The sequence below is a fragment of the Tamandua tetradactyla genome, chromosome 10, assembly GCF_023851605.1.
Source record: "Tamandua tetradactyla isolate mTamTet1 chromosome 10, mTamTet1.pri, whole genome shotgun sequence".
NCBI classification, from domain to species: domain Eukaryota; kingdom Metazoa; phylum Chordata; class Mammalia; order Pilosa; family Myrmecophagidae; genus Tamandua; species Tamandua tetradactyla.
The window spans coordinates 5,777,938-5,800,776 of NC_135336.1; the positions used below are offsets into that span (position 1 = coordinate 5,777,938).

The 22,839-nt window shown below is 37.7% G+C and overlaps 2 protein-coding genes and 4 non-coding genes across 12 annotated transcripts; 5 read left to right on the plus strand and 1 right to left on the minus strand.

Annotated features, from left to right (window-relative positions):
- The first annotated feature begins 751 nt into the window (after positions 1-751).
- On the plus strand, positions 752-7,260 carry EIF4A2 (eukaryotic translation initiation factor 4A2). 6 transcript variants are annotated; one of them, XR_013158427.1, is made up of 12 exons: positions 754-1,083; positions 1,937-1,985; positions 2,079-2,211; positions 2,492-2,631; positions 3,399-3,567; positions 3,673-3,782; positions 3,989-4,132; positions 4,436-4,573; positions 4,843-4,932; positions 5,146-5,225; positions 5,674-5,775; positions 6,482-6,610. XR_013158427.1 is itself a non-coding variant. In XM_077117838.1 (11 exons), the coding sequence occupies exons 1-11, from the start codon at positions 1,055-1,057 to the stop codon at positions 6,624-6,626; spliced, it is 1,227 nt and encodes a 408-aa protein (XP_076973953.1). In that variant the 5' UTR covers positions 755-1,054; the 3' UTR covers positions 6,627-7,260. The 6 variants fall into 6 exon arrangements, 4 of the variants coding, with proteins under 4 accessions (XP_076973955.1, XP_076973956.1, XP_076973953.1 ...); XR_013158426.1 differs by having other exon boundaries at positions 5,674-5,779; positions 6,482-6,606; XM_077117838.1 differs by lacking the exon at positions 5,674-5,775 and having other exon boundaries at positions 755-1,083; positions 6,482-7,260.
- LOC143649005 (small nucleolar RNA SNORD2) lies at positions 2,322-2,390 on the plus strand. Its single transcript, XR_013158887.1, has one exon. It is a non-coding gene; the product is annotated as a small nucleolar RNA SNORD2 (small nucleolar RNA).
- On the plus strand, positions 4,188-4,366 carry LOC143649004 (small nucleolar RNA SNORA81). The gene has a single exon (XR_013158886.1). It is a non-coding gene; the product is annotated as a small nucleolar RNA SNORA81 (small nucleolar RNA).
- On the plus strand, positions 4,649-4,780 carry LOC143648993 (small nucleolar RNA SNORA63). Its single transcript, XR_013158876.1, has one exon. It is a non-coding gene; the product is annotated as a small nucleolar RNA SNORA63 (small nucleolar RNA).
- On the plus strand, positions 4,956-5,087 carry LOC143648996 (small nucleolar RNA SNORA4). The gene has a single exon (XR_013158879.1). It is a non-coding gene; the product is annotated as a small nucleolar RNA SNORA4 (small nucleolar RNA).
- Positions 7,255-19,937, minus strand: RFC4 (replication factor C subunit 4). 2 transcript variants are annotated; one of them, XM_077117843.1, is made up of 11 exons: positions 19,598-19,937; positions 18,079-18,220; positions 16,569-16,647; positions 14,096-14,175; positions 12,149-12,268; positions 10,228-10,371; positions 9,935-10,055; positions 9,109-9,234; positions 7,669-7,749; positions 7,480-7,596; positions 7,255-7,396 (listed from the first exon to the last, which is right to left on the minus strand). In XM_077117843.1, exons 2-11 carry the CDS (start codon positions 18,207-18,209, stop codon positions 7,301-7,303), a joined length of 1,095 nt encoding a protein of 364 aa, XP_076973958.1. In that variant the 5' UTR covers positions 18,210-18,220; positions 19,598-19,937; the 3' UTR covers positions 7,255-7,300. The 2 variants fall into 2 exon arrangements, with proteins under 2 accessions (XP_076973958.1, XP_076973959.1); XM_077117844.1 differs by lacking the exon at positions 7,255-7,396 and having other exon boundaries at positions 7,482-7,613.
- Positions 19,938-22,839: the final 2,902 nt, after the last annotated feature.

Consider the following 22,839-nt stretch of genomic DNA (forward strand, 5'->3'; position numbering starts at 1 on the left):
ACCTTTGGAGCTTAAAAAATCATGCAATTTCTTTAAGTAGCAAAGACGGTCGCTCTCGATTTCAACAGCTTATCATTCATCCTGCATAAGTATTCAAAAACTGAAAGACTTTTAAAAAGATGACCAATATAGACCGAAATGAAAACATCTAGTTCCAAATCGGCGTGGAGCTGAAGGTGCTAGAAGCACCCATTTAAAACCTGCATTATAAACCACTCTCCCTAAGCTTTTAATCATTTACAAAAGTTTACACTGATTTCTCCCCGGCATTCCGTATACCTGCTACGTTACAACTATCAGCATTATTTTAAAAAGAGAACGAGAGAAGGCCAGAAGCAACACGGGGAAAGCAGAGTTGGCTATTCCAGAGACACTTGCAAATGACATACGACCTTCTTCTCGTTGGTAAACCTGACTTTTTGGGACGCGCTGGGATGCCGACATTTTCCCCAGCAAGAGTTTCACACTCTGATGACCTGACTGGATGCTAAACCCTTGGGCTAAAGGACGAGCGACTTTCTATCACCAAATTAAACGGCGATGCACACAGGTAAAAGGACCGTGGGCTCGCTGCATAACGCGCGTGTCGCGGTCGCCGCTACACCTGAGGATGCGCAGCAAACGTGCTCGCCCGGCCGCACTCGCCCACAGGGAAGCCGCTTCCGCCTCTCGGCCCCTCCCCGATCCCTCGGGCCCGCCTCTGCGGCAAGGACGTGGAAACCCCGTAGGAGGAGGGCGGGCACGGAGAACGGGCTCTGACTATCCCTTGCTGCAATATTCTTCCGCCGCTTAGCAAAGAGTCCCGGCCCTTCCCAAGGGTTCTGGGAATTCCCTCAACCCTGGAATATCGAAGAATGACAAAATATGGATTCCCCCCCAGTACTTTCTCAAGGTTTTACATGAGGTAGGAGCTTCAGGATCACAGTTTTGTGGCCGATCGAAGAGCGACGAGAAAATTCCTCCGCAGGAAACGGGTTCCGGCCGCGAGCCTATAAAAAACGGGTAGCGCGGTTCTGCTGTCTTTTCAGTCGGGCGCTGAGTGGCTTTTCGGATCATGTCTGGTGGCTCTGCGGATTACAACAGGTATGGCCCTCTTTTGGTGGCAGTAGTTTGTGGTGAAGGTCGTGTTGGGACGAGGGGAGGTTGTAGTAGATGGCTTCCCCGTAAGGAACGCCAAATTCATAGGTGTATCTTTAGGGGTACAGTATCCTGTGCCCTTCGGGAAGCTTCCATAATGGTTAATGTTCCGGATTATAGGGAGACAAGACGGGGGCAGGAGAATAGATCGGTTAAAAAGCGCCTTTTTTTTCCTTTCAAGGACGTTATGAAATGACAGTTTTCACCTCCCCTTGCGCTGAGCACAGTAAACATTTAGTTAATTTAAAGCTGTGGCGCAGTCCGGTTTGTGTTCTGTGTAACGGGGACCGGAAGTTTTATGTGCGGCCAGCGGCGCGAATTGAGTTCCTGGGTTTTGAATGGGGGAAGGGTGGCGGCAGCTTCCACTCGGCCCTAGCAGAAGGCGGATGGGGCTGCACCGAGGACGAGGGTCCGGGCGAACCGTTAGCATAGACTTCCTCAGGCCTCTTTCACCGTGTCAATCACAGTGGCTTGCGCAGTGTAAGGGGCGGAGCGCAACGTTGAAGCTCTCGCGAGAGGCCCCACCGCCAAACGGGAGCTCTCTTCTGGGCTGGAGTGAGAGGCCAGTGTCTGGGCTTCGCGTGCGGGCCTCGGACGTACTTCACCATTCAGGAAAGGAACATGGTGTGTTTGACCTGCACCTCCAGTTGGATAAATATTAGAAAATTACATACGTAGGAGAGGGTACTGTGCGATGACAGGCGAGGTTAAGTGTTACCTGTAAAAGGGCTATTCCCTTAAGGTGCAGTTGAGTTACGGTGGCTTAAGGGATTTTCTCTAACCGCGGTGTTCTTGTCAGCAGAGAACATGGCGGCCCAGAGGGAATGGACCCCGATGGTGTCATCGAGGTAAGAAACGAGTGTGGTTTTTGAAACTCTGGAAAGGTGAGTTTGTTCATCCCATTTACTCCTGCCCTTTTTTTTTTTTTTTTAAACTCACAGAGCAACTGGAATGAGATTGTTGATAACTTTGATGATATGAATTTAAAAGAATCTCTTCTTCGGGGTATCTATGCTTATGGTTTTGAGAAGCCTTCAGCTATTCAGCAGAGAGCTATTATTCCCTGTATTAAAGGTAAAGGAAAACTCGGGTGTTCATAAAGTAGTGGAATATTGTTCAGCGTGCACCTGGACCATAAAAGGGAAAATAATCTCTTGGGGACTAGCACGTATGTGTATTCCTTAAAGTGAAATGATGGCAATCATCTTTCGGGACTGACCTGAAATGAAGAGAATACTCATTGCTGATCACTTATTTGTTTGGGCATAGTTCATTTTCCAAATGGAATACATGGTATGAACTAGAAGTGACAATTTGATGTGGGATCGGTAAATATGTATCCTACTTTTTTTAGGGTATGATGTGATTGCTCAAGCTCAGTCAGGTACTGGCAAGACAGCCACATTTGCTATTTCCATCCTGCAACAGTTGGAGATTGAGTTCAAGGAGACCCAAGCACTAGTATTGGCCCCCACCAGAGAACTGGCTCAACAGGTATTGATAGTGTAGTTCAAAAAAACTGCTTGCGTGTTGCATAGGTTTCAGGTTTCACAACTGTGAAGACTTTAAAACAGTATAAATTGCTCCTATCAGGGCACTCTTGTTGTCCATGCATGCAGAGTTTTTGTTGAAAGTTAAATAGGAACTGAGTTTACAGGTACAGTTTGCAGGGTTGTATTCCAACAGATGATAAGCCAAAGCATTCTATTCCGAGCACACTAGATTTGTGTCCATTTTTAAGTTTGAATGCAGTTGTGCAACATGAAAACTGCAGTGACATGTTATTTGACTGTCTCAGTAGTTTGTGATGCATCTGTTGCATGCTATTGTTTTCAAAGCTCACTGCTATATTGGCTTTGAAGTAAACTTTCCTAATAAAGCAGGTTTTATTAAGGTCCAGACACAGTATCCCCATGGGAAGAGATTTTATAAAGTATCAATAATATGATATTAGATGTAATTGCAGAGCTTGTTTGACTGTTTACATCACCCCCTACTCGTGAGGACTAATGTAGAAAATTTTCAGTTCTTTAATTATCTAATTGGTACTTTCGGGAAATAGGGATTCCAGCTTTGACCAAGTACAAGAATGAGGCAGTTTACAGAAATTTAATCTTAAAACACTTGTTCAGTCTGCACTTTAAGCTTGGAGATAGTTATGTGCTATGCATGCAAAACTACAGACCAGATAGTTGAAATGTTTTGGAAGTTAGTAGAGCCTATGAATTTAGTGGATAATAATTGAGGCTTTTGATTTTTAGATTCAAAAAGTAATTCTGGCTCTTGGAGACTATATGGGAGCAACTTGTCACGCCTGTATTGGTGGAACCAATGTTCGAAATGAAATGCAAAAACTGCAGGCAGAAGCACCACACATTGTTGTTGGTACTCCAGGGAGAGTGTTTGATATGTTAAACAGAAGATACCTTTGTAAGTATTGTCCTTAATGCAATATTGCTAGGTCGGGTGGGTAAAAGTCCATTGTAACCATGAAAATCTAGGGATGATAGTATGACCTTTATATTTTTTTAACAGCTCCAAAATGGATCAAAATGTTTGTTTTGGATGAAGCAGATGAAATGTTGAGCCGGGGGTTTAAGGATCAAATCTATGAGATTTTCCAAAAATTAAATACAAGTATTCAGGTGAGACTTTATTTCAATTCCTGTTCTATAGCTGGAGGTTTGCTTGGTTACAATGTAACTGGAGTGTTACTGTGGTTTGCCCCAAGCAGTGGATGCATAACTGTTTGTAGGGTCAAAACTTGACTCTTGGTATTTCCTTGAATATTTTTGTGGAAGCTGTGCTACCTACAAGTGTAACTTCATTGTCACTGTCTTTTTTTTTTAAGGTTGTGTTGCTTTCTGCCACAATGCCAACCGATGTGTTAGAAGTGACCAAAAAGTTCATGCGAGATCCGATTCGAATTCTGGTGAAGAAGGAAGAATTGACCCTTGAAGGAATCAAGCAGTTTTATATTAACGTTGAAAGAGAGGTAATTTGTCTAATTGAATTGTTGTGCTAAACATAAAATTGTAGCTAGGTTCCTTACCTTCTTGTAAAAGCACTGTGCTAAAATTGCAGAAACTAGGACAATTTCTTAGTTTTTGTAATAATGCTAGCAGAGTACACACAAGAAGAAAAGTAACTGCACTAGATTGTGAAAGACTGGGGTGGACCTCTTTCTTAATGTCCAATGTCCTTTGTCTTAAAATTTGGTGCAATATGTCTTTAGACAGACCGAATAGAGTGCATTTCTAAGGAATGAAATTTGGGAACTTTTTCTTTGAAAATGTAGGAATGGAAGTTGGATACACTTTGTGACTTGTACGAGACGCTGACCATTACACAGGCTGTTATTTTTCTCAATACAAGGCGCAAGGTAGACTGGCTTACTGAGAAAATGCATGCCAGAGACTTCACAGTTTCTGCACTGGTAAGACATGTTTTAACTTCCCAATGCTAGGATGTTCAATTAGCCATGCTAATTGAAATGTCTATACTTTCATCAAAGCAGGATTTAGACTACAATATGGCTGTTCAGTGCTGTGTTGTCGTTCCCCCTGCTCAAAATAAAGTTGTTTCTTATCTATCCCTGTCTGCTGTACTCTTGTGGCAGCCAGGGACGCTTGGTCTCATACAATTGGATGGAATTAAATTTTGACTTGACTGGTGATTCTTGAATTAAGGTTTGTTGATTTGCAGCATGGTGACATGGACCAGAAGGAAAGAGATGTTATCATGAGGGAATTCCGATCAGGGTCGAGCCGTGTTCTGATCACTACTGACTTGTTGGTGAGTCTCCTGCTTTTTAAAACTAACCAAAAGTTTATCAAGGGAAGGTTTTTAAATAACCTTTACCACTTTGGGCTATTTGGAAGAATAAAAGACCACACTCCACAGTGGGCTGTAGCACTTCCATAGCTCACTACTATTTGGTGGCCTACATCATATTACATAAGTGTCATAATTGTTCTTAGAATTTTAACATGTTTCATTGCTTTTCAGGCTCGTGGGATTGATGTGCAACAAGTGTCTCTGGTTATAAACTATGACCTACCTACCAATCGTGAAAACTATATTCACAGGTCAGTTGATGGCACCTTGACACTTATATTGAAGTAAATTCATATATTGCTTTCTTTAAATGTGATTTGTGTGAAAGGTAAACTAAACTCACATCAGGGAATTTAATTGACCTCTAGTCACTTGATATTAAAATTGTACTTGGGAAGATGTTGGTCAGGAATAGTGATAGTGTGAGAACAAGTTTTGTAAATGCTGCCCAAATTGTGGATTTCATACAGTTGAGTTGTTTTAGATCTGTTGGTCTTAGCTTATGTTTGAAATTTATTTTTAGTAAAAGTTGCTCTTGTGTCTGTGCTTTCTTGGTGGTTGATTCCTTTATAGTTGGGATTTTCCTGGTGTCGTCTGGTAGCAATTTGATCCCTGGTTTAGATATAGTGGCTTTATCCCTGAATAAATTGAATTGTACTTTGTTATATGATGTAAAAAAAGACTTTTTAAAAAATACAGGAGTCGATAGCTGCAGTTGATGACGAGATGGCGCTCAGAAACGGCGTTGACGTAATTTAGGACGTGGAATAAGCGAAACAGCACTGTTTGAATAAAGAGCGAGTCGGTATTTATATTTGTTTTTCTTTTGTCATGATTATTTGATATTTAAGTTGCTCCACCCAAGGCAGTTTGCATATTAGCTTATTATTAGGTGGTTTGTTTTGTCTGGTTTCTATCAGTGAGCTGTTGGAGGTAAACACGTTTGAGTAATTCGAGTTAACGTGTGAGACAAACTGAGCAAAAAAGCAGTGATAAGTTTGGGTTACCATACCAAATATTTGTGTTTTCCCATGGAAAAAAATTGTAAGTTTTAGACAGTTAACCTTGCAGCATTTGTATTTACAGTTTACAGTTCCAGAAGTGCGTCGAAACGGATTTACATAACTTCTTTGTTTTATCCTTGGTGTTTACATCTGTCCCAGGCTGACATCTGCTCTTGGCTGGCCCACTTTGGTATGGGCTTTAATTTCACTACCCCAAACACAGTACTGTCATCTGCTTTATAAATAATAATGCTCAAGACACCTGATAAAATCTCATTTTGCAGCCAGACAAGCCTTGAATCCTTTTGGCACTAACTGCAAAGGAAGATTTTTTTCTCTATAGATATTTTGACTAGCAGCTAGTGCTCCAATTTAGAAGCACGAACTATAACCTTGATAAGTAAACAGCAGCTGATAATCACAAGTGGATCATCATATTCAGTAGTTCATGAAGTATTTGGGAAGTTAACATTTTGATCGCTAATTTTTTTTTTCTTATACAGAATTGGCAGAGGGGGTCGATTTGGGAGGAAAGGTGTGGCTATTAACTTTGTTACTGAAGAAGACAAGAGGATTCTTCGGGACATTGAGACTTTCTACAATACTACAGTGGAGGAAATGCCAATGAATGTGGCAGACCTTATTTAATTCCTGGGATGAGATAGTTTTGAATGCAGTGCTCGCTGTTGCTGAATAGGCGATCACAACGTGCATTGTGCTTCTTTGGAATATTTGAATCTTGTCTCAATGCTCATAACGGATCAGAAATAATAGATTTTGATAGCAAAGCGACTTTCAGTCGTGAGCTCTTGTGAGGAAAGTCGTTGGCTTTCTCCTCCTTAGAGTTAGACTGTTGGGGTTGGGTATAAAAGATGGGGTCTGTAAAATCCTTTTTTCTTAGAAATTTATTTCCTAGTTTTGTAGAAATGGTTGTATTAGATGTTCTGTATCATTTAATAATATACTTGTGGACTAAAAGATATAAGTGCTGTATAAAATCAGCCAATTATGTTAAACTAGCATATCTGCCTTTATTGTGTTTGTCATTAGCCTGAATTTAGAAAGGCCTTTAAAATTTTTTTTAAGAAAGCATTTGAATGCATTTTGTTGGTATTTATTATATTCAATAAAGTATTTAATTAGTGCTAAGTGTAAACTGGACCCTGTTGCTAAGCCCCAGCAAGCAATCATATCCTAGGTAGGGTTAAGCCCAGTAAAATTGCCATATTGCACATGTCTTAATGAAGTTTGAATGTTAAATAAATTGTATATTCACTTTAAAGGTGTTGTGGTCATCTTTATTTACAAAATAGGGAACAGAGTTAACAATTCTGACTTAACTGCTGCATCACAGTGGCACAAAGGCTGATCAATTGCAGGTGTTCATCAGCACCATCTGCTAAGCATTTATCCACTTCCTACAAAAACAAAAAAGTATTAGCAAACAGAATTTCGTTAATATTTAATTATAAACGTTAACACATGTAGTATGCCTACTTACAGCGAGTTTTTCTGTAATAATGGATTTCTGCTTATCAGAAAGATGATCACTTTCCACAACTACATCATGAAGTTGATTTATAAGCTGTGTTGCTGCATGACCCTCATCTATCACATCCTGTAACAAAAAAAAACCTGGGTATAATGTTTTTTTTAATCTCTTCACAAGTTGTAAATTGATATTATTTACCTTTACCACAGCTTCTAGTTTGTCAAAAGAGCCACTCTGACATGAGTTAAAAATTCCATCAATCGTCTCAGCTGGTATTACCTGAAAGTTAAAATAAAAAATGTTTTTTCCTCCTTTTAGGCCTCTGGTCCCTAACAGAACTGCAAAAAGCTCTTAACTCAGTTATTGGTAAAAGTACCTGCTCCAAATACTAAATATTTCCAAATTTATACAGTCGAAAGAGGACTCGTGATCTTGCTCCCTGAAGAGTTTCTGGTGTTGGTAATTATTACCTCTCGTGTACACCTTACCAATCTTGGTGTGCACTATCACTTAACAGTTCTTAGTATACAAGATTTGATTTACAATGAAATAAAGGAGCAGCTTGTTTTGGTTAAGGAGTAGCTGAAGCTCTATTCACATCTGGCGCCACCCTCCCCCCCACCTTATTAAATTTAATGCGACTTTACTGAATTATATTCACACCATGGAAACCATCCAAGGTGTACAATCACTGGCTCACAGCATGGGTGTGCATACATCCCCATGATCAAATTAAGAGCATTTTCATTAAGCAAAAAAATAAAACTCAAATCCTCTCATATCCCTTACCACCTCCCCACTGCTACCCATAGTATTGGTATAGTAAATTTTTAACTGTTAAGGAAAGAGTATTATATTACTGTTAACTATAGTCTGTTCGCAATGGGTACATTTTTCCCCATATACACCTCTATTTTACGAATTTTTATGTTCGTACAGTTAAATACATTGTCCACCACAAACATATACACCTTTTTATCTAACCTTGTGTAGGCTGTTCCTATAACAATTCCTCAGCAGTGGCCAAAACCAACAAAGCAGTCTTGAAGCATGACTTTGAAAGGAAGGATCCATTCTCCATATCAAGATGGCAGTAGAGATTTATTGGGTTAAAATTTCCTTAATACTGAGAAAGTGAAAGGGGACTAAGGGCTTAGTCTCACTGTGGTGGTAGGAGATGCCCGTAGCACGTAGCCCTAACAAAGGGAGTATCCCAAGATAGTGTGAGATGCTTAATTTTCTTTGATCAATGATTCCAATTTTCTTTGATCAATGATTCCAGTAAGTTGGATATTCCTCATTTATATACAACCCACTGGCAGAAGAGATTTTATGTATAGAAATGGATATCTACTGAAAAGTAGTTTTAACTGTCCAGAAGGCATCACTTCTAAGAATTGAAAATGTAGCTCTTTACTGAAATGTGTTACTATTAAACACGCCTGAGAAACTGAAAAGGATCCATTCTAGTTTTATCCACTCTTAGAAGCATTTTTATACTCTCAGGCTATGCCCAAATTCCAGTTTTACTTACCAAACACAGTACTTGACAAAAGCAAGCATTCTGTATGTTTTTTGGACGAAAATTTTCTAAAAGCCACAAAATAAGCTAAGCAACAGAATATCTAGTTCTCTTACCCCAGCAATGTCTGTGATCACCTTCTCTGTGACTTCCTTTCCACCTGTTAATCGAGTAGCACTCTGAAGAAATGTAATGGCTTTTCTTAAGTCTCCTTCTGACACTTTAACAAGATAAGCTATTCCCTGAAGAGAAAAATGAAACTCTCCTATGATAGCCAGTTAAGACTTTCAGATTTTAGTAAGCAACAAAAATGTAAAAATACACTGTTCTGGCCTTTAATTAATGGGGTGAGGGAAAGAATTCTGATTTTGAGAGAATACAGTAAGTCTTATAGTGGCAGAATTCATGGAGAACAGCATCAACACAGCAAAAAGATAAAGACAAAATCTTGCCTCTGAAAGAAAATTTGCAGAGACATATGTTTTGTATTCATCCTATTTTCTTGATCACATAAAAAAGCAAAGAAGAAAAACTTAAATTGTGGCTAAATTCTATTATAATGAAAAACGGGGCAATATATTCATTCTATCATTGTACCAGAAAACTTCGTACATTAAATTCGTTCTTGAAGTGGAATACTGGCTAAGAGACTAAACTCTTGTCACTATAAAGAGATTTGTTGTTGAAAAATTTGCATGATGTATAAAATCTGCCTGGTTTTTTTATGCCTTTGAAATACTGACAGATTAAAACCTAGCTTAAATGACTCTTCCAACAGAAAAAGAAAGGATGACATCTCTTTAATTCCTAGACATTCCCAATACTACCTATTAAATTGGCCTGAGGAACTTTGTATCAGGATTGAAGCAAAACACATTTGACTCTTTTCAGGGCCTCTTCAAATGCACCCAAATAAGAAATTTGTAATTACAGTAACATTACCTCATTGCTAATTATGACATTTTCCTTCTCAGCAATGTCTAGTAATCGTTGCTGTTGAATTTTATCTGACAGAGGTTTGAAGCGAAATTTGGAACATCTAGAGGTTAGGGGTTCAATGATTCTGAAAAAAAGATTTGATTGGTAAAAAGTTTAAAGAAAGAATCCCCCCCCAAAGAACTAATTTTTATCAAGAACAAATCAAAATTTGATGGACAAGAAATTAAAGAAATATAGCTTGGAACATTTAAACTTGCTCTATAATTGGGAACATCAAAATTAGGCAGTGTACATACCGACTGACATAGTTACAGATGAGACAGAATCTGGTGGTTTTAGACTCTTTTTCCATGGTACGTCTTAAAGCGGCCTGAGCAGCTGAGGTCATGGAATCTGCTTCATCCAGAATTACAATCTTAAAAGGAGGACATGGCTTACCACTGATTCAGAGAACACAAAAGAACTGAACATTAATATATATAGTTTTTTGTTAATAGATTTATCGAGAACCTAGCTACCATAAAAGTCACCCATTTGAAATGTACAATTAAATGTCTTTTAGTATATTTGTAGTTGTCTAACCATCAGCACACTTAAGTTTAGAACATTTTTGTCACCCCCAAAAGAAACCTGTGACCATTAGGAGTCATGCCTTTTCTCCCTACCTCCCCCAGCCTGAGGGAACCACTAATCTTTCTGTTCCTATATATTAGCTTATTTGGGACATTTCATTTAAATGGAACTACAGAAGTCGTCTTTTGTAACTGTCTTCTTTCACAAGGCATAATGCTTTCAAGGTTCATCCAGTCGTATCATGTGTTGTTACTTCATTCCTTTAAGGCTAAAAATATGGCATACGATAAACTACATTTTTTTCAACTATTCATCAGCTGATGGATATCTGCACTGTTTCCACATTTTGGCTGTTATGAACATTCGCACACACATTTTGCATGGACATATGTTTTCACTTCTCTTGAGTATATATCTAGGAGTGGAAGTGCTAGATAACATGAGAACTATATGTTTAATTTTTAGAAGAACTGCCAAACGGTTTTCTAAGTGACTACAGCATTTTACTTCCCATGAGCAATGTACAAGGGTTTCAGTTTCTCCACATCCTTGTTAACATTTGTTACATTTGTTATTTTCGTTCTGATTATAACTATCCCAGTGAGTATAAAGTGGAATCTCATCAGGGTTTTGAATTGCATTTCTCCAATGGCTAATGGTGTTGATAAGCATCTTTTTATGTGCTTACTGGCCATTCGTATATCTTCTTTGGAGAAATGTTTATTCAGATCCTTTGCCCTTTTCAAAATTGGGTTACTTGTCTTTATATTGAGTTGGAAGAATTCTTGATATATTCCGGATACAATCCCTTCATAAGATTTGCAAATATTTTCTCCTATTTTGTACATTCTCGTTTTACTTTCTATATATTGATTTTTGGTAATCTGTCACTCAGATTTTTTAACATCAAAAGTGACAACTGGCTGAAAATTATACCAAAAAAACAAAAACAAAACAAAACAGACTTTAAATGTGAAAGGTGGAGGGGAACTGAGAAAGGTCTTTCAGTATACTGTTCCATTGTTCATTTCATGTAAGAGGAAATTGATTTGTACAGAGGTTGTGATTACATTGTTAATGCACAGCAGATATCACAAATTGGTCATTTACTTTCTACAATTTCTGAACTGTATTCTCATATAAAATTTAGATATATGTCCTGAGGAGTATAAGTAGTTGACTATACATCCTGGTTTGCCTCAAGACGGTCCTATTTAAATTATTAATTCTTCCTTTCACTCTAAACATTTCCTAGTTTGGACAAGAACTTCTACAGGTACTATTACTGTGAAATATTCACAAAATCTTAAGCATTTGTCAGAAAGAATAGATAACTTTCTTTTGTAACACAAGTGCAAACATGAGAATTTTATGTTAAGTGTATCACCAAACTACCAAATTTATTTAATAAATACTTCTTGAACAAACAACTATACAACTTAAAAATTGAATATTATAATGTGAAAGTCACATCTGGGCTTAAATAATTTATACAGGTTCATTTCCTGGTGTCTGCCCATGCCAAAAAAAAAAAAAATTGCAATTTATACAAAAACTAATCCAACAAAAAAAGGAGTCAGAAGTTTAGCACAAACATGCATTTAAAACAAATATAATTACATACTACAGAAAGGGAAAACTTACTCTGAACGACTTCCTGACACAGTTAACTGAGCAAAATTCTTCACTTTTTCTCGAACTACTTGTATTCCACGTTCATCTGATGCATTTAACTCAAGAACTCTTAATCGAAAAAGTTCAGGCCTATGTCAAAATGAAACAAGTATGAAACATCATAGAGCATACAAGTGACCCAGGTTTAAATCACATCTAACATTTATACATGTTGTGGTCGTTTAAAATCCACTTAGTAAACAGGATGGATAGAAGATACACAATCACTTCGGGGTTCTTTCTTTTGCAGAGACATGAAGTTAGCATTTCTCATGCATTTTAAAAAAACAGACTATATAACAATGAATAAAATTTTAAATGAATTGTCCACTTAGCATTGTATCATAAACATCTTTCCATGTCACTCAAACTATTATAAAAGCTGTGTACCCTGTTACACCACTGTTTTGAAAACTGACCTCCAGTCATTTTCCTACACATACATTTTTTTTAATAAAAAAAAGTGCTGAAATTCATACAATTTTGTCTTTATTTTTTCCAGTTAACATGATACTCAGTATTTTTCCATGGGCATAACATTTAGGAAGCTCTGTGCATATATTTTCTTTCTTTCTTTTTTTTTTTTTGTATGCTATATGGTGGGGTCATATGTCATAATTTTTCCATGTGAGTATCCTGTTATTGCAGCATCATTTGTTAAATTTTAGTTTGTTTTGCTTGTTTGTTTGTTTTTTTAGGTAGTGCATGGACTGGGACTTGAACCCGGGTCTCTCATATGGCAGGTGAGAATTCTACCACTGAACTACCCTTGCACCCCCACTGTGCCTATATTTTGTATTTCTAAAACCACATGTATTATTAATATGGAATTTACAATTAAAATAAGTTTTTTTTTTAGTTCTGTAAGGACTTACATTATTTTATAAAGCATATAAAAAAGTTTTATTTTCTGGGTCAACCAATTCCAGAATAAGTTATAATAAAGTACATTTTCATTATGACTACATTGCTAAGGCTGGGTCAGCTTGGATTTTATTGAGATGCAGAAAAATCAAAATTGCTCTTTTATAATTTCTTTGAGATATAAAAGTTGCTATCAAGTAAACAGAACAAAGCAGCTGTCCTCTCTGTTGTCCTTTACATTTGACAGAACTAATGATCCTTACATATTTGGTGGTTTCATATGTAGGATTTCAGGTGAACTCTTGGGCCATATGTCTGATATAACAATTTTGGATAAATTCAAGATAGCCTTTGGTGAATGTGCCACAGATTTCATTCTGGGCTGCTATATATCTTTTAACTATATAATAAAGATCCTCTCTAGAATAGTTGGCTAAGCCAAGTGAGTGAATTTAGAAAGACAAATCTAAGAAGACAGCTCACAGGGAGGTTTTTTTTGGTGTACATAGAATCATACTGCACCAACTGCCACCCACTGAAGGCAAGGAGCTGGCGTGGCTACTGCAGAGGCAGAGCCTCAGAAGTCCAGAGCAGATGGAACTCAAGTAGGGGTGATGGTAGTCAATAGCAACAGATACAGCAGATTCTATCATACAACCACACATATGTGAATATAATCATTAATAAAATGATGAAACTATCAGCATGACTGGGGACAGGTTGGAGTTCTGAGGGGCTCAAAAATTATAACAAAAGAAAGCTAAAGTGATGAAAAAATCAAGAGTCACCCTACTTTGCAGAATATTCAAATAATATTTGAACAATGTTCAGAATGAAGTTTACAAAGATGTAGGCAAGTTAATTCATTGGGGAGAGGGGGGATGAAGAAGGAGTAAGGGAAATGGGCCCACTGTATTAATAAAAAATTCAGAAACAAAAAACAAACCCACCAAATTAGAAATCAAATACACATTTCAGAGAAAGAAAATCTGTACTGGAGTTTTGGTGCCCAGTCTCGAGAAGAAAAAAAAAAAGAAAGCAAGTTCAACTTACCCAAAGAGTTCCCTAGCTGCTGCCAAAATAGTGGATGTTTTTCCAGTTCCAGGTGGCCCATAAAATAAGAGATTAGGGAGCTGCAGAATTCAAATGTAATTTTTTATAAATTGTACTCTGGCACAAATAGATGAAAATGATGACCAAAAAAACTGCCTTTGGAACAAGGAAATGGCTTTCCTAATAGAGAGGGTACATATATCCAAATATAAGGATTTTTAAATCTTACTAGTATATTATTAAGTTCTAAATCCTGTTTTTTTTTTTACATAATACTATTACCTTCCCCCAAATGCCTTTTTTAATCTCTTAAACTGAATCAATATTTATAACTGCTAACACACTTAGGAGAAATTTTCAAAGCTGGAATTAGAAACCTCTTATTATTTCTGAGGAAAATCCCAGGTTTCTGTCATTTCCTCATCGTGCTCCTCTGCTCAGGATCAGAAGAGATTTTATTTTATAAAGATGTCAGCTGCTTCATAAGGGGAAAGAGACGAATGGAGTAGCTGGATTTGCCAATACTGGGGAAAAGGAGTGAAGAAGACATATCAAGGCTTTCAAAGAGCTGAAGTTCTAAGAACAGAAACATTAAAAAAAAAAAAAAAAATCAAAGTGCCTGGCCAATTCCTACTACACTACAAGTTGAAAGCCTTCCCTGAACACCCAATCTAAAGTGGGTATCCCTGTTATTCTCTCATCACAGCTTTGTTGCACTTGTTGCAATCTGCACTTATTTATTATTCATTTAGCGGTTGGGTTTACTTGTAAAATGCCTGTCTACCTCACTAGCTGATGAGCTGAAGAAGGACAAAAGCCTTGTTTGTTCTATTCACATCTGTATCCTCAGCTACTAGTACAGTATCAGTACTCAATATCTGTCAAATAAATTAATAAACCAACATACAGCTAAATATGTTAGGCTAAAGCTGTTACACTGACAATATATAACTTATGATACAAAGTACAAGACTCATTATTTAAAAGCAAAAAACAGAAGAACCTCTAAAAAAATAACTAGAAGAACCCCTAGGTATCTAAGTTTTTAAGGTTATAACTATTGTTTTGATCTGTACATTTGTAATGATTTATCCCGGTAACTAGCATATATAATTTAAGAAAATTCTTTGAAACATGGTAAAATTATTAACCCTAACATTATATAATACTCTCATATTTTTGGTAAATCCCAAAACTGTTATGTGCAGTACCCATTCTTAAAACTGATTTCTAAAGTAACACCTCTTACTATAATTCCATTTTAAAACCCTTAAAAGTAAATGTAGAAATGTTCTTTAGAGTTTAAAAAGTAATTTCATCTTTCTTAAAGTTTCACAAAACTTAATCTGGAAAGCAATACAAAGTAGTAAACAAGAGATTAAAAATGAAAGTTCCTGGGCGGGCCACCGTGGCTCTGCAGGCAGAGTTCTCGCCTGCCATGCTGGAGAACTGCGTTCAATTCCTAGTGCCTGCCCATGGCGGAAAAAAAAAAGAAAGCTCCTAATTTAGCTTAAATTAGCATAAAATGAAGAACTGGATCATTATCCCAATAAATTTACCTAAAGAGTTGAACATACCAATAATTAAAATGATCCTGTCCTGCTGTGTAAATATTACTATGCAATTGAAATCATACACTACTATAAAATTAAAAGGTAAGTGGTATTTGCATCAAATTAGAATATGGTAAAGAAAATGATTTGAAATGTTTTGTAGTTATAACTTCTTTCAAAGTGTACACTGTAGCAGTATAATTCCAGGAAGAAAACGGATGGCAACCCAAGCCAAAAGAATCTCTATTTAAAAGCGGCCAGGGTTAAAGAGGAAGGAAGCAAATCTTGGAAATAAAGCAAAAATCACATCCTACCTTCATTTGCAACTCTCCTTTATGTCCCTTTTTAAAGCACGCTGGCCACTTTTTTAGATATAATTTTAATTGCTAATTCCTCATATGGGTTCATCTTGTCTCTCAATAATCTAAAATCTACATTACTCAAGGATATTTTATCCTGCATATCTCATCAGGAAACATAATGCTATATGCAGACTTATATGCTCAATGTTTTCTTGTGTATCAACCAAAATCCTAAAGTTAGGTGGGCAATTATACCTTCAAAGGTCCTCTGATTCTTCTTTGTAGTACATAATTTCTTTTTATTTTTATTTATTTGGTTTACTTATTTATCTCCCCACAAAAATAAAAGTGCATGAGAAAAGGGACCTAGATGGCTTTGTTCAATGCTCTATACTTGAATGCTATATAAATAATATCATATTGAAGCGATTAAGAGATGCTCAATAAGTATTTATTGACTAATTTTTTGTTGTACAAACAGTTGTTAATGTCCTACCGTATATTCAGTATGTTGTTTAACAGGGTAAGGAGAAGGGTGAACAAATTTTAAAGAAAGGAGGAGGGTGAACAAATTAAGTCTTAAAGTTCCAATGACATTAAATACCAATTTTTACTCACATCAGCTCCTTCTAAAGACTTTTTCAGCACAGCAACCACTTCTTCTTGGAAAGCAACTTCATCTACACATTTTGGGCGACTAGAACAAAGAAAGAGAGATTATTTAATATGTTACAATAGCTACAGAAGAGTCTCAAGTGTTGCTTCTGCTACAACATCAATGACAATTCTCAAGTAATAGAAAGAAAAACTGTAATTGGAAGTTGGTGGAAATCCCATTTGTATTTATGGTACATAAATAATTTTTCAATTCTCATCTGCTTTGTTCCCATATGTTATGCTTATAAAAATTAAGCAAAAGCCAATTGGGTAAACAAGTTAAATTCTTGCCTAGATAGTAATATATTTTGATAAGACCATAAACCCAAGCTGAAAAAGGGGCACTTTTTGTAAACCCAGGATAGCTAACTATAAAGTTCTTAATATCAATTTCTTCCACCACATAACTGTACAAAAAAAAAGGAAACCTATTCACTTCATTGAGGGCCCACAAAATTACAAGTTTTACCAATATGAAGCATGATAAAATTTATCATATCGTTTTCATCTCACATCACTAATTAATGATTTTAAGAGAAACAAGAACAAACATGTACACCCCCAATCCTAAAATGAGGACCTGTACTCAGTTATCCCACCAAAAGCTCTTCTTAGATCTATACTTTTCCAATAAATCAGGTCAATGCCAGGCAGAAACGTGAGATATTTTATAAGGAAACCAGAGTATTGTATAAACCAGGGTTCATATACAAATGCCTGAAGGGGTCTGGCAGATAATAAGAATGAAGGCAGCAGAGTGTAAGACTAAAGAAAATAATGGGGTCTATGGCAAATTGATGAACACCTCTTTTCCAAGATTAAAAGCACCTCTTAGGTCAATCCAATTTCTATTATATGAGACCTTGTACCCAGTGTAGCCTAACCTCCTGAGAAACTGATAATCCAGATTTTTATGTGAAAGGTCCTGGCCTTTTTTTTGAAGCACTATTGGAGCCAAACAAGACCAGTGAGGGCCCTATTTAGCCTATATGCCATCTGAAAACCCTTGGTAAATACAGAGGCCCATCTGAAAACCCTTGGTAAATATGAGGCCAAACTCAGAGGTTACAATTACCTTTTTTATAATATCACCTAGTTGACCGATAATTTAGGTGTCACATCAAGTGCTGTTTTTGTCAAAAACATAAACAAAACCCCAACAAGTATCATCTATTAGTAATGGAAAGGGGAATAGATTATTTGGATTTACCTGACCAAGAGCTTTAGGAAGCTTTATAGATACTGTCTTTTCATTGTAGTTTACCAGGCTCTAAAACTGTACTTAATGTAGAGAAACCTTAGTTCATAATTAAAATAAGGGAATTAAACTGGATCATTCTAAGGTATCTTTCAGTTCAAAGGTTCTATGACTTACATATTTGGAAGAATTTCAAGGACAACATCTAAGAAAAGCAAAACATTCCTGTCTTAAGTAAAATGAGTTATTAAAAAAACCCACAAATGTTCTTACTATTTTTCCACCCACGGAACAGGTTTGGCTTTCTTGTTTTCTCCACTGCTTCCTGCAGTGGCAGGTACTCCTCGATCCTTGCTCAGTGTTGGTTTAGTACTGATGGATGCACCTTTTAGAAATGCCTGCATGGTTACTCCACCTTGACAGATCCAAGACAGAAAAGTAGAAGCTATTTGAAACCATCATGAGGAAGTACAGTCTGAAAGCACATTTAACCTTGTGCAAAGGCATCCAATAATTACTTACTAAATGAAGGACATCACCCCAAGACCTAGGGCTCTCTGGATGTACAGTTTATATAGCACTGGTTATAGAGACAAAAGAAGCCAAAGTCCTGACAGAACTTACAATATCTTTATAGTAAGGGAGTTACAGAAAAAAGATACATCTTAGAACAGAAAACTGAACACCATTTTTTTTAAGTGTTCCAAATCCTTTGATAAATACAGTATCACTAGTGGCCAAACTGTACAGGGTCTATACAGTAACTTCCATTTCAGTTATGGGCCTGGCTTCAATTCAGACCCTGAGATGGGTTCAGTAATTAGGAGTCCTAGAACCACCGATGAGAACCTTCACTCCTTTTCTTGGGCTCAGATGTGTTTTACTGGCAGAGGTAATGACTACCTTAAGGCTCTTTTTTTTTTGCCAGGAAAGGGAAAATGAGGGATTCTGTTGTTAAAATGGGAAAAGCTCTGTGTTTTTTTAAATAAAATGTTCATTTTAAAAAACCAAAATATGCAGAAGAGCATGAGTTTTTTCAATTAAAAAAGGAGCAGGATCTTGACAGATAATTTACAGTATTACTGGCAATTCTGTATTATTCCTTGCTGTATCCTTCAGTACCTAGAAACGTGGCTGGTGCATGACAGACGTTCTATAATATTTATTTGGTGTATGAATTACCATATAAGAGACTCAAGCCCCCTTTCTGTAAAAGGAGCTAAGGCCTATTTCAAAGGCAACTGAGTTAAATAAAACATATGTGTGCAAATACATGATTCTGTGCTTGGCATATGGTATATAATCAATAAAATATATTAATATCTGTAAAGAGTCAAGTTTTTAACGTTATTATGTGTTACTCCATTCCTGCCACAAGCGCCTAAAGTGTAACAAACCCAATGCTGGGCTCTCAAAGATATTAATACTGAACGAGCGTTCCACGATGGGATACGTTCGGGGTTTGAGAAAGTGGTTGAGCTAGACTGGTTCAGCCCCTGCACGCGCCACAACGGAGATGAAAGACATTCCAGGGGCATCGCGGGCGTAGGAGTACAGGAAGGCGACGGGCCGCCCTCTCAATTTCTCTGGCCGGGTCACCTGTTAACCTGCGCTACCCGGTACAGCCTGGGCCCGTCAGCCACACGTCCTCAGTGAGAGGATGCCGCTGCCTCCTTCCCGGCGTTCCCGAGACATGGAGGCTGCGAAGCGGTCGCGAAGTTTTAACTCCGTCCCCCAATCTGAGAATAACAGGCCCCCGAGGCCCCAGGACACCAGACCGAGTGAAACTTACAGTTGCAGCGGTCACCGCAGGCGCCTCAGTTCCCGCCACCAAACGGCAGGCGAAGAGCTGGGCGGGCAGACGTGGGCACGTAGTGCGTCACTTCCTTTCCGAGGCGCACGGCCGAGGTTTCCTTCTCACGGGATCAGGTTACTCATACATAGTTTTATTTAAGCATATGAGGAGATATGTCAGCTTTTATGGACACACAGACTGGGGCAAAACATGATTAGAAAACGGTAAATAAACGTTCACCCTGTCCGGGCGGACTCCTCCTACTCGAGACTCCGGGGTAGGATGACTTCAGCACAACTGTCCGTGAGAGACTAAAGGCCGCGCGAGGAAACGGCCGGGTACTACTAGCCGGGCATGCGCAGTGAATGTGGGCGGGGAGAGATCCGCCGCAATTCAACTCCAAGGGCGGGAAAGCGAAGGGCGCGCGGGGCTCCGGAATCTGCGGCCGGTCCAAGAGGTCTTTCTTTTTAGGCGCAAGCTTGGAGTTCCTGTAACTCACCGTGAGCTGTCTGTCTGTTTCATTGGCACATTTTCGGTGACGCGACGGGGTTTGCATCTCCTTCACCCTGCAGGACGAGGTTGGGGAGGGTGGAGTCGATCTTTTGCCAGAAGAGGGCCTCCTGCCGTGTCCTGTCCTCTCCCTCCGGCTTCGTCGCAGAGCAAACCGTGTGTAATTTTAAGGGCAAGCCCCGAAACGTCCGAAGGAGATGCCTTTCCTGGCCTTTTTGAGGGCACAGGATTTATACCTCTGTTAGTGTTTGCCCGTTGCTGAGAGGCAGGACCCTGTCATTCAATTAGAAGGATTATCTTCTAAACCAGAGGCCGGCTCAGAATCTGGTGGTGCAGACACTCCATAAAATTAAGTGACTGATGATAACGTTTAACCCTACCAAATACATGCACTGTGGCCCCTGCGCAGGTGTCTGAGGCCACCCTTTTTATCTTCCCCACAACTTGACTTAGCTCTGAATTGTCCCTAAATCCTATTGAAATCTGACCCTTCTTAATTGCTACCTTCTCAGGCCTTTACCGATTGCCCTAACCCTTAAGGCTGACCCAGGTCTTCTACAAAGGAAATAATTTTAAGTTTTGTTTGGCTCATACCCAACATGAGACTTTTTATTAACTTTATCTGTGTGTTCATTTATCTTGCAATAAACGCTATGCTAGGAAACAAGTTGGAAGATATTCGTTTTACAGTCTAGAAAGATGACAGACAATGTAATGTGTGTTATGCTTGAGGAAGTAATGAGGCGCTTGAAAATACATCCTAGAACTAACCTAATCAAGGGATTAACAGAATTAGCTAAGGATGCATAATGCTACTTTGTAACTTCCACGGGGCCTGTGCACAATCTCTAGACACTATAAAAAGCAGGCAGGTTACCTATCTAGGCACTGGTCAAAAAGCTCCTTACTCTACACACTTAACGTTTGTACATTTTCTTGTATTAATTTATACCTCAGTGAAGTTAATAGAACAAAGATCTAGGAAGATAGATGGTATCATATTACTACTTAGAAAAGCACCACAATGTCCCAGGGTTAGATATTATAATCCCACTTTACATACAAGAAAACTGAGGCTAAAATGGATAAGTTTAATTTATGAAAGGCCAAGCAAATTTGCTAATTCTGGCTTAGTAAAGCCAGCATTCACATCCAGGATTGCCTAATTCCAGAGTCAGAGCTTGCCAATAAATAACTTGGTAGGGCCAGCACTGGCACAGAACTGCCTTCATGCTAAGTAGAAAAAAGAGACCTGATTGGTAGCCTGTTTGGCCAACCAGTTAAAAAAAGTGCCTCCTTCCAGGCATATTCAGCCACTTGAGGCGGTGAAAGACTTGGTGATAAGAGGTTTGGCTGGGCTTCAGCCTCTGCTGGCCCCATCAGCCAATCTTTCTGGTACACAACTGCAGGCAGCATCCTGACCCGGATAGTTCATTAATTTGCACACAAGCATTGTCTCTGTCACCAGAACAGGAAATGACAACATAAGTACAATTTTTGTGTATTGTGCATGGGTACTTATGTAATAAACCAGATAACTAATAATAACTTTAGTTTTTTAAGGAATATTCAGTCAATTATTGTTATTAAATGGAGATATATGAAATTTTTAATTTTAATTTAATTTTTTATTAGAGAAGTTGTAGTTTAGCAGAAAATACAGTGTACCCATATGCTCCCCTACATTGTCCCAAACACTTTTCCATATTATTATTCTTTGCATTAGTGTGGTACTTTAGTTAAAATTGATGAGCCAATATCATTATAATTAAGCTGTTAACAACAGTCCTTAGTTTACATTGGGATTCACTTTTTGTTTTGTATAGCCCTATGTTGTTTGTTTGTTTTTTTAATTTTTTATTCTAGTAACATATATATAAACTAAATTTCCCCCTTTAACCAAATTCAAATATATGATTCAGTGCTATTCCTTACGTTCACACTATATTGTGCTATAATCACCACCATCCCTTACCTAATAACCTATATTCTAGTTTCTGAACCTATATTGCTTATTCTAATTATTTCATATCAGTGAGATCCTACAATACTTGTCCTCTTGTTCCTGGCTTATTTTACTCAATATAATGCCTTCAGAGTTCATCCATGTTATCACATGTATCAGAACTTCAATCCCTTTTACAGCTGAATAATGTTCCATTTGATTATATATACCACATTTTGTTTATCCATTCGTTTGTTGATGGTCATGTGGATTGCGTCCATCTTTTAGCAATTATGGATAATGATGCTATGAACATTGGTATGCAAATATCTGTTCGAGTCCATGCTTTCAATGCTTTTGGGTATATACCTAGAAGTGGGATTGGTGGGTTATATGGTAATTTTTTTTTCAAATGGTAATTTTATACTTAACTTTCTAAGGAACTTCCAAACTGTCTTCCATAGCAGCAACATAATTTTACATTCCCGACAATAATGAATGAGTATTTATATTTCTCCATATCCCTCCCAACACTTTTTATATTGTTTATTTTAAAAGTAGCCATTCTAGTGTGTGTGAAATGGCATCTCATTTGTGGTTTTGATGAGCATTTTCATAATGGCTAATGATATTGAGCATCTTTTCATGTGCATATTGGCCATTGAAGAAATGTCTATTCAAGTCTTTTGTTCACATTTTAGTTGAGTTATCTTTTTGTTGTTGAGTTGTAGGATTTCTTTATATATTCTGGATATTAAAACCTTATGAAATACATGGTTTCCAA

Coding starts and splice junctions, on each gene's coding strand:
- EIF4A2 (XM_077117838.1), top strand. CDS start 1,055: ATGTCTGGTGGCTCTGCGGATTACAACAG. Junction 1,084..1,936: donor GGCTCTGCGGATTACAACAG/GTATGGCCCTCT, acceptor TGTTCTTGTCAG/CAGAGAACATGGCGGCCCAG. Junction 4,133..4,435: donor ATATTAACGTTGAAAGAGAG/GTAATTTGTCTA, acceptor TTGAAAATGTAG/GAATGGAAGTTGGATACACT.
- RFC4 (XM_077117843.1), bottom strand. CDS start 18,209: ATGCAGGCATTTCTAAAAGGTGCATCCATCAGTACTAAACCAACACTG. Junction 16,648..18,078: donor GTTCCGTGGGTGGAAAAATA/GTAAGAACATTT, acceptor TCTTTGTTCTAG/TCGCCCAAAATGTGTAGATG. Junction 7,597..7,668: donor AACTAGAAGCTGTGGTAAAG/GTAAATAATATC, acceptor TTTTTGTTACAG/GATGTGATAGATGAGGGTCA.